This window comes from Aspergillus tanneri, assembly GCF_003426965.1.
Source record: "Aspergillus tanneri strain NIH1004 chromosome Unknown AapTan_1_pilon_pilon_pilon, whole genome shotgun sequence".
Classification (NCBI taxonomy): Eukaryota; Fungi; Ascomycota; class Eurotiomycetes; order Eurotiales; family Aspergillaceae; genus Aspergillus; species Aspergillus tanneri.
The window spans coordinates 1,370,094-1,380,698 of record NW_022984628.1 but is presented as its reverse complement, the minus strand read 5'-3'; the positions used below and the strand labels follow the sequence as shown (position 1 = coordinate 1,380,698).

Sequence of the window (10,605 nt, the reverse complement as noted above, 5' to 3'; positions counted from 1 at the left end):
CACTATCTACTACAGTTGATAGTTGTCGCCCGTGGACAGGGAATTAGGCAAATCACTTCCAATGGGGACATGGTGGCCCTCGCCTGCAGGCCATTTGCGCTACGGGGCTTGGGGCTCAAGATCGTGGGCGCTAGGCTCACTAAGAGGGGTGGTTCCCACCAATATTGCCCATGCTTTACGTATAAACTTCCGATAGCACACTAATGGAACCAACCATGGCGAACAGAAAGTCCGAAACCCATCTGTCTGCAATCTGCCTTCTTTTTGCCTATTTCCAAAAATGTCAAGAAAAGAAAGAAAAAAGAAAAAAAGAAAAGAAAAGAAAAAGATACTATACACCTCTATTGTTTGTTTATACACGCAAAGGGATATCCCTCTCTCAAGCCATCAACTGGCAGTGGATCCCTGGTTGTAAATAAGTGAGCATTTCTTTCGTTCTCTTGTAATCAAGGCAAGGCTGATGACCTATTAGAGGTTTAGAACGAAGCACGGCCTCCTAAGAGACACGTATGGCCTACCTCCTCCGTACAGTACTGAAGTAGTAGAAACGAAGAATTGCCGTCCTTCCCCGTCCTGTCGTGAAACCATCACCTACTGGAATAGTGGTAGTGCCTGAGTATAGGGTCCTGATTTATCATACACCTCGGCTTCCCAATTTCCAGAAAGGCAATCCACCCCGCACGTACCAAATATGGAAAGTTTTCAGCCACCAGGACCCAGCCCAGTGACGCAAAGTGCGGCTGATCCCAAGTGCGACTGACTCGTGTCGTCACAGACTTGTGGCGTACGTAATTCCCCCTGCCGGAGATCAACTCCTCCCCGGTCCTCATCATGTGATTATTTGTGCCTTACTGCCTCAGGCATCGTTAATCATGCAGCGTGACCGCCTGCATCATCGGGCTTATCACAAGGGCGATCATCGACCCTCTCGCTCAAAGCGTATGCAGCCAAATAACCTCGCTCTCGTGAGCCAACAGAGTGTCCCTCGGATGGATCTACTTCCTTCTTATCCTGTCCACTTGATACTTTGGCGTCTCTTCAGTTGTCCACAGCCCCGTCTCGCTACTGATTCCGGCTCTCTTCCTCTCCGCATCACTACGTCCGCAGATCCATCCTCGACTTTATGATACTCTGAATGGCCCTTAACTGACCACAAAGGCTCCCGGCTCTCGGGCCGTCGTGACGTGCTAATGCTTTGACAGTTTATCTTATTGCAGTCTCTATATATGCCAAAAACGCCCTACCACCATCCAAGATGATGACATCCAACATTCTGTCCCGTTTCCTCCCTCCCAACGGCTCGCCGTCGGTGTACGAGACGATCCGACAACATGATGCAGACTCAGACTCTTCAGATATTGAGGAACGTGCAGGCTTGATGCCGGAACATGACCAGAATGAAGGGTTCAATGACCGTGAATTGGAAGAGTCCATGGCTGATGCAGGGAGAGATGGGTCGTCGAGCCCGACTCCGAGTGAACCATTTCTCAGTCAACGTAGTCCGCAAAGGGCTACCAGTAAAAGGGCCCACGGCTCGACGGGCTCTCGCCGTCGTAGGCTTAGACGGATGCAGGCATCTTCTCCACATCATGATCCTGATGATGCGGATGACGACGTCCCTGCCTCTCTCCTGGTAGAGGGGCGGCAGGATGACGATGAGTTAAAGACACGACTTCCTCCACCCCCACCATCTCATCATCGTCAAAACGACGAACCTCCTATCCCCGGGCCTTCATCTCGAGGGGACCGAGCTCGCTGGGAAACTACTCAAGGCCGACCGCCGTTGCACGCAGCCCCCCGAAGACACCGCCCAGGGATGATCTGGTCCCTACGACATCCGAGCTTGGCCACGGTCGATCCCAAAGAAAAGGCAATGTGGATGTGGGCCAACGTAGAAAACCTAGACAATTTCTTGAAAGATGTTTATACGTATTTTCTAGGCAACGGAATCTGGTCCATACTGCTGAATCGAGTTCTTGGCCTCCTGTACGTCTATTATCCCCTCGACTCGCCTTTGTTCTGATTTGGTATACTGATAAAGGTTCTAACAACGGGTGATAGAACGTTTGCGTTTGTTGTCGGGTTCAGTACGTTTCTCACGAATTGCATTGACTACCACAACGTTCGTGGAAGCAAGAAACTGGACGAGATCCTAATCCAGAAATGCACCAAAAAGATGTCCATGTCATCCACCTTACTACTCTGGCTGCTTACTCTGTTTTGGATCGGGAAGGCGTTTCAGTATCTATTGGACATCCGGAGGCTCAAGCAAATGCATGATTTCTATCACCATCTACTTGGAATATCTGACGCTGAGATTCAGACAATCTCATGGCAAGAGGTCGTTAGCCGGCTGATGACCCTCAGAGACTCGAATCCCGCAACGGCCGGGGCGCTTTCTGCGGCGCACCGCAAATTTATGGGCAGCCAGTCCAAGCAGCGGATGGATGCCCATGATATTGCTAATCGGCTGATGCGCAAAGAGAACTATCTAATTGCTCTAGTGAACAAGGATATCTTAGATCTGACGCTCCCCATCCCATTCCTTCGAAACCGACAGCTGTTTTCGCGGACCCTGGAATGGAACATCAACCTCTGCATTATGGACTACGTCTTCAATGATCAGGGCCAAGTGCGAACGTTGTTTTTGAAAGATACGCATCGGAAGGCACTGAGTGAGGGCTTACGGCGGCGGTTTATCTTTGCAGGCATTATGAACATTTTTGTCGCCCCTTTCATAGTTGTCTATTTTCTGATGCACTACTTCTTCCGTTATTTCAATGAGTTCAAGAAGAATCCGTCCCAGATCGGATCTCGGCAGTACACTCCCCTGGCCGAGTGGAAGTTCCGGGAGTTCAATGAACTCTGGCATCTCTTTGAGCGCCGACTGAACATGTCCTACCCCTTTAGCAGTCGCTATATCGATCAATTCCCCAAGGACAAATTGATTCAAGTTGCTGGCTTCGTGGCGTTCGTCTCCGGCGCCCTAGCTTCCGTATTGGCTCTGGTATCCATTGTGGACCCCGAATTGTTCCTGGGCTTCGAGATCACGCATGACCGCACTGTTCTTTTCTATCTCGGCATCTTTGGGTCTGTCTGGGCTTTTGCGCGGGGGGTGGTCCCGGAAGAAACGAACGTGTTTGATCCCGAATATGCGCTGCTAGAGGTGATCAATTTTACCCACTACTTTCCTAGCCATTGGAATGGTCGGTTGCACAGCGACGATGTTCGCCGGGACTTCGCGATGCTCTACCAGGTGAAGGTGGTGATTTTCCTCGAGGAGATCTTGAGCATGATATTCACGCCCTTTATCCTGTGGTTCAGTCTGCCCAAATGCAGCGATCGGCTCATCGACTTCTTCCGCGAATTCACCGTGCACGTCGATGGGATGGGGTATCTCTGTTCCTTTGCTGTGTTCGACTTCAAGAAGGGCACGAACGTGATATCTCAGGGCGATGCCGGGCGACAACACTCGGCGCGGCAAGATCCCCGGGCCGACTACTTTTCTACCAAGGACGGGAAGATGTTGGCGTCGTACTATGGATTTCTGGATCACTACGGTGGCACCAACCGCGCCGCCCACCCGTCCAGCAAACGGCCGTTCCATCCTCCCCCTGCGTTCCCGACGTTGGGGTCCCCCTCCGTGGTTGAAATGGGCCATGTCGGTGGCGACCGGGCGTCCACCCTCGGGCCGCGCTTTGGAGCGGCTGGCCTAGGAGATCATGCCTCCCCTGCCCCTTCAGTGCTCCTAGATCCCCATCATCAACCGTCCGCGTCGGGCTTTAGGACCGTTCCTCGCAATGCGGCATATTCCCGTTATCGGCTCTCACGGCCGGGACGGGCTATCTCGGACCCGATTGAGGATGACGACGAGTCCCCCTCCACAGAGACACGCAGTCCCGCGATGAGGAAATCGCTACACAGTGGGGCGACGGGAACTAGCGACAGTAACCTGGGGGATTCGTGGCGGATGAATGTGATGGGGGACATCGAGGATGACGAGGGGGAGGACGGAGGGGAGAATGTGGAAGCAATTGCCGGAGGGGCGGGAGTGTTGGGGCTTATCCAGCAGTTCCAGAAAGTACACCAGGACCGACGAGCGGTGGGGATATAGATATAGTCCGAATAATCTCTCTCTCTGATAAATCTCTCTTTTTTTCCCCTTTTTTTTTTTAAAAAAAAAAAAAAAAAAAAAAAAAAAAAATCTCAGGAATTATTCCTGGTCGATAGATGTAATCAATCTCCCTATGAAGATCAACCCCTTACGGAGATCTCCTGCCGCGGGATGCATAGTGGACCGGGAGAAGACTACATCCCTTTGTGTTATAAATAGAACTGCAGTATCACCATCCTCGATGGACTGGATGTCTAGATCTCGTCGTTCCGTACCCTGTAGATCGCGAATCGAGGAATTTGATCGAATGAGTTTCCGTGGAAGTCTGAGATTTTGACAATCCTCAAAATTGGACAATTCGGTCTCGGCCTCTTGGCTTTGCGGGTGCAACCGTGGCGGTTGGAGGATAATTATTATGATTCTTAGTCTTTCTCTCTCACTCTCTTCCTGTATTCTCCTTCTCTTCCTCCATTTCGTCCGTCATGGGGAGTGATTGATTCCCTTCAACTTCCTCTTTGTTGTTTCCAGCATGATCCCCTGCAGTCCTCGGATTAGCTAGTGAATTCATTTGTTGGTTCGTCAGGAGTATTTACCGTTTCATTTGACAGGATCGGATGCTTTTAGTCTCGTGATCCTTCTCCTGTCCCTCTTTTTTATCTTTTTTTTTTTTTTTATTTTCTTTTTTTTTATTTCTTTCTATTGTCACGATTCTATCCTCCTCCCCAAGCGATCATCATGTTTCGCGCCCGTCGATATCGGGTTTTTCTGGTGTTTGCAGCCATCTTCGTCTTGGCCTTCTTTCATTTCACTTCCTCTCGCGACTCTTCCACCGTTTCTCTTGACATTCCTCCGCCGCAGGTCGACACATCCCACGCCTTTCCCCATCCATCCACCTCGGAGAAACAGAAGAATCCCTCCGCGGATTCTCCTCCCCCGCCGCCCTCACTAGATCGCCCTCCTCAAGCCCCTCTATCTGAGGGGTCGAGGGGCTCGAATAGGCGCCCCGATTCCAATGCCGACCCTCCCACCACTCACGACGAGCCCGCTCTGCCATCGGACGACGAAGAGCAGAAAAGTAAATGGCCTACTCATCTCTACCCAGGTGCCCATGGCCTGGGTGCCCTCAAATTAGAACCCGTGACAAACCAACGACCTCACTGGGAGAAAGTGCCGGAGAATTTCCCTCTGGCTCCCGAAGAGTTGATCAAGTTGCCGGCCGGCAGGTCCAAAACTCTTCCAAAGCTGCAGGCCAAATTTCGGGATGAGACCTGGGTAGAGAAAGCGAAACGCCAGGATAGGCTACAGACCATCAGGGCCACTTTTGAGCATGCGTGGAGCGGCTATAAGGCGTCCGCCATGGGCCACGACGAGATCAAGCCCCTGCGGGGTGGATACCGCGACACATTCAATGGTTGGGGAGCCACGTTGGTGGATACCCTGGACACCCTGTGGATCATGGACCTGAGGGAGGAGTTCTCGATTGCGGTCGATGAGGTGAAGAAGATTGACTTCACGACCACCAAGTCCGATGAGATCCCCGTCTTTGAAGTGGCCATTCGGTATATGGGAGGTTTACTTGGCGCGTACGATATCTCGGGCCACAAGTATGAGGTCCTTCTAGAAAAGGCGACGCAGCTGGGGGAGATCTTGATCGGTGCCTTCGACACCCCTAACCGCATGCCGATGCTCTATTATAATTGGGCTCCGTAGGTTGCACCTCATCCCCGACGTGTGTTAGATGCTGACGTATATCAATTCGCTGCAGACACTACGCATCCAAACCGCACCATGCGGATAAGAAGGCGGTCCTGGCCGAACTGGGCTCCCTCTCCGTGGAACTTACCCGCCTGGCCCAGTTGACCAAGGATAACCGGTTCTACGATGCCGTCGCTCGTATCACGAACGAGTTGCAGAAGTATCAGAGTAAAACAAGTCTCCCGGGCCTGTGGCCCCTCGAGGTTGATGCCTCGGGGTGTCGGACCAATTCCCAGTCCCATCCGGCGGCGGAGCATGCACACGCCCCGACCCCTGTGCAGAAGGCCGGATCACCAATCACGGATGCGGAGAGCTACAGGAAGCTGTTCGAGCCACATCAAGCGCGGGGACTGCCAGATAACGCGGAGCCGGCGCCCTACAACGATCCTGCGCGGACTGCCCGTCCGAAACCCCTTGGAAATGGCGCACCACCGGCAGTGAGGGATTGCACGGCCGGCCTCGCCAGCCCGTCCTCCGCAGTTGATAAGTATGGGCTCGGGGCGCGAGGAGATTCGACGTATGAGTACCTGCCCAAGGAGTATATGCTTCTGGGCGGTCTCAACGAGCAATACCAGACCATGTACAAGGATGCCATGAACGCCGCGCGCAAGCATATTATCTACCAGCCGATGATCAAAGACGTTCGGAACATTCGATTTACCGCCACGGCCAGCGTGCCGAAGCCCGGACTAGGTCCGACGACGCATTCCTACGAGGCAACCCATCTAGCCTGCTTTGCCGGTGGCATGGTAGGCATTGGGTCCAAGATTTTTGGCATCGATGGTGACATGGATCTCGCCGCGAGACTCACGGATGGCTGTGTGTGGGCGTACGAGTCCACTAAGACCGGCATCATGCCCGAGAACTTCTACGTGGTGCCCTGCGAGGACGATCCATGCGTGTGGAACGAGACGGCATATTGGATGACGTTGGACCCTTATGCGGAGCAGCGGTTGAGACCCGTATTGACCGTCGCCGATCAGCCCCGAGATGAAAGGCAAGCCGAGGCGCAGGACCCCCCGGACATGTCGACCGGCACATATTCTCCTGCATCGCTGTCGGCCACGTCGGCCCCGGGCTCCCAGGAGGCCCTGGACAAGCGATCTCTGGAGCGAGGCAGTTGGCATGTGATTTCATCGCCTACGTCCTCGCCCAGTACTGAGGGCGACGCCGATACGGCGGGTCAGTATGTCAACGGGGAGCCGGACACCGTCTCTCACGAGGAATACGTCAGCGCACGGATTGAGAACGAGCGACTATTCCCCGGAGCAGTCAGTATTCCCCACCGCGAGTATCTTCTCCGACCCGAGGCGATCGAGTCGGTCTTTGTCATGTACCGTCTCACGGGCAACAACTACTGGCGCGAAAAGGGATGGAAGATGTTCGGAGCCGTGTCGAAGTACACCCGGACAGAATTGGCCCATAGTGCCATCAACGATGTCACGGTGGAAGAACCGCGGATGCAAGATCGCATGCAATCGTTCTGGTTGGCCGAGACCCTCAAGTACTTTTACCTACTCTTCAGCGATCCCAGCGTCGTCAGTCTCGACGAATACGTCCTGTAAGTGACGAGTTCCTCCACGTTCCCCGGCTAGCTACCTCGGAGACTAATCTTATGCCTTGTAGGAACAGCGAAGCTCATCCCTTGAAGCGGCCGGAGTTTTAATCCTTTGGCTCCACATCTCTGGAAAGAGAAGGAGAGGTATATCCCACTGTCATTCTTGTTGATTTTATTGTAAAAGCACACAGATACCACACGTGTTTTCCCAGTACATGATGTTCATATTGGCCTGGTCTGACGGGAGTTTTGCCATGAATTGTTTAATTCGTTTTCGTTCCTTCTTTTTTCTTTTCTTTTTCTTCTTCTTGTCAATCTTCCCCCTCTCCCGAGGGCCAGCATGGAAATACGGATAATGTATTATTGTTACATAGAGATAATTCCAAGGGAATTCCATCCATCCCAGGTGCTTAATTTTTCGCTGGCGCTGCACTGATTCCCGCCAGTACTCGTAGTGGATCCAGTCCCCGCCCGCCTTAACTTTCCGCCCAGTGTCATCATCGTCGTCTCTCCCTCGCTCTCTCTCGCTCAATTTACTCTCTCCTTCTCCTCCCTTTCAATCTCCCTCGTCGACCATTCGCTACGTGCGCAAGACGGGATGAGTGCAGAGTCTCAACACGCCCGACGACCGAGCTGTGGGAAATGGAGTCTGAGGTCGCATTGGACCACGAACACCAGTTCTGGGACGGTAAGCCTTTTCTTCACCTTACTTCATGTATACTCCGGCTCTTTTCTTTCTTCATTGGAATGGGATTGACGAAATGGATCGATGCGAATGCAGAACTTCAAGGGATTGTGTCCACCCCTTGCTCTTCTGAAGATCTCATTGACAACGCCCTCCGCTCATATCTGAGTTTGACCACGCTGTACAAAGGTCGGTCTACTCGAAAGCCACCTCCCCCCTCGAAAACCTGCATCCATAGACTGATGCGACAGTCCCCTGCCTCTTCCAGATGAATATCTCCGGACCGAGTTGGACGTTTCGCGCTGCTCATACAAGTTGCTCGCGTCGAGCATCTTTGCTGCGCATGGCGACTACGTACGAAGGCAGATGATTTATGGTTTATTGCAGGACGATGACCCGGACACGCTGCATCTGATTGTCTCGTTTCTGCTCTTCGACGGCCGACAGAATGAAGTCGCCTTCCACATGATGGACGAGGAGGGTTCATTCCCGCGGATGTTGGAGCTCCTGCAGGCGCAAGACAGACACATAGGGGATCAGGGAGCGCGCCTCCATCGGCTCCTAATGGAGTTGCTCTACGAGATGTCGCGGATTCAGAGGATCAGGATCCAAGATTTGGGTGGGTGATGGATGTCGTATATAATGGGAATGTTGGTTGGAGGCTGACTCGGTTTAGTTCTCGTGGACGACGATTTCATTCAGAGTCTTTTCAATATTATTGAGGATCTCTCGTATGATGCCAACGATCCGTATCATTACTCGGTTATTCGTATCCTGGTCAGGATGGCCCCTTCTTTTTGCTATGTTCCATGCTTATTAATTGATAGTTGGTCCTGAACGAGCAATTCATGATCTCCGCCCATGATCCAGTGGATGAGCGATCGTCGACTCCCTTGACCAACCGGGTGATCAAGGTGTTGTCGATGCATGGCAATCTCTACAAAACATTCGGCGAGAATATCATTCTCCTGATCAATCGAGAAGGTACACCCGCTCCAAAAACCTACCTGTCCGTCCTCCGGTTCTGACGAAGCCAGCTGAAACCTCGCTCCAGCTTCTTACCCTGAAGCTACTGTATCTCATCTTCACCACCCCTAGCACGTACGAGTACTTCTACACGAACGATCTCCACGTCCTGGTGGACATTCTGATCCGCAACCTTCTCGACTTGCCCGAGGAAGCCTCAGCTCTCCGTCACACCTATCTGCGCGTTCTGTACCCGCTGCTGGCTCACACGCAGTTGAAAAGCCCTCCACACTACAAGCGCGAGGAACTCAAACGGATGCTCAATATCCTTGTACGGGGCCAACTGTCCGGCGCAGAGCTCGACCGCGAGAAGATCATGCATTTCGAAGAGGTCGACGAGACGACTAGGAGACTGGTCAACCGATGTATAGCGGTCGACTGGATGCGGGACGAAGACGCACTCGAGACCACCGTCGAGGAAAGCTCCGCGGCTCCTCTTCCCCTGATGTCTATCTCTCCTACAAACACCAGCACCGAGAGCAGCTCCCCGGACACCTTGTCTGAACCGCACAAGCACAGCCAGATCGAACGACTCGGAGTCCACCACGAACCCGCCTCGTCCTCGTCCCTCAGCGTGCAGGAAGTCGCATCGCAGCACGAAAAACCCGGCATCATCACCCCCAGTCGCCACACCACCACCACCATCGAACCACCCAGACCAAAAATCAAGCCTCTACCCCCGAACCCTCGACGCTGGCGAGGACGACGGACCGTTGAAGACCCCGACACCACCAACATGAGTCTCAAAATCCCCGAAGAACCCACCACCACTACTCCCGACTCGACAACAACAACACCAATGACAGCCAGTCCCATCACCTTCGACCAACGAGACTCCACAACATCCAGCCTCGCTCCGCCACCGATGCCCGTGCACCCGCGCCGTTCGGCATCCAATCCACCCCCGGCTGTGCCTCCACCGCGTCGATCCACCCATCCAGCCGTGCAAGCACACCACGTCTCCAGCCACTGCACGCCCGTCACCAGTCCCTCGCGGAGCACCCACACCACCAAAGGTCAGAAGCCCGAACCACCGCGCACCCGCCGATGGGGTCGGAGGAAGGACTCGCAGTGTGAATCCAACAGAGTTTTTGATTCGACTCTTTGTCACCAGCAACAGCAGAGTCTGGACTCGAATGGGAATGAGAAACAGAGAGATCACACAGAGGGCACTGTTAGTGTGGAAGAGGCGGTACAGAATGTGTCTATTCAAGAGAATGATTCGTTGGGTAGATAAATAGTCTAGTCAGCCTGACTTGACTTATATATTCTGTATGATATGGCATACATGGTACGGTACAGATTGCATGGATGGTAGCATAGCGAGGAGAGGAAATTGGATTTATTCTGTATGAGTAGCAGGTATAGCGGATTAGAACAATTTATTGATATGCCCTAGTTAATAGGATGCGTAAGATGAATGGATTAATACTCGTTATTCAATGAATATGCATAGCTTGGGTTGGA

General features: G+C 52.9%; 2 protein-coding genes across 2 annotated transcripts; both read left to right on the top strand.

Annotated features, from left to right (window-relative positions):
- Window positions 1-872: 872 nt before the first annotated feature.
- atgI (autophagy protein ATG9) lies at window positions 873-4,114 on the top strand (the record flags this gene model as incomplete). The annotated part of the gene is made up of 3 exons (XM_033567171.1): window positions 873-939; window positions 1,203-1,986; window positions 2,062-4,114. 3 exons carry the CDS (start codon window positions 873-875, stop codon window positions 4,112-4,114), a joined length of 2,904 nt encoding a protein of 967 aa, XP_033429166.1.
- A 735-nt stretch (window positions 4,115-4,849) lies between these two features.
- ATNIH1004_002481 (class I alpha-mannosidase 1A) lies at window positions 4,850-10,375 on the top strand (the record flags this gene model as incomplete). The annotated part of the gene is made up of 9 exons (XM_033567170.1): window positions 4,850-5,820; window positions 5,880-7,430; window positions 7,496-7,528; window positions 8,036-8,115; window positions 8,209-8,301; window positions 8,381-8,731; window positions 8,789-8,889; window positions 8,940-9,096; window positions 9,150-10,375. The coding sequence occupies 9 exons, from the start codon at window positions 4,850-4,852 to the stop codon at window positions 10,373-10,375; spliced, it is 4,563 nt and encodes a 1,520-aa protein (XP_033429165.1).
- Between the last annotated feature and the right edge of the window lie 230 nt (window positions 10,376-10,605).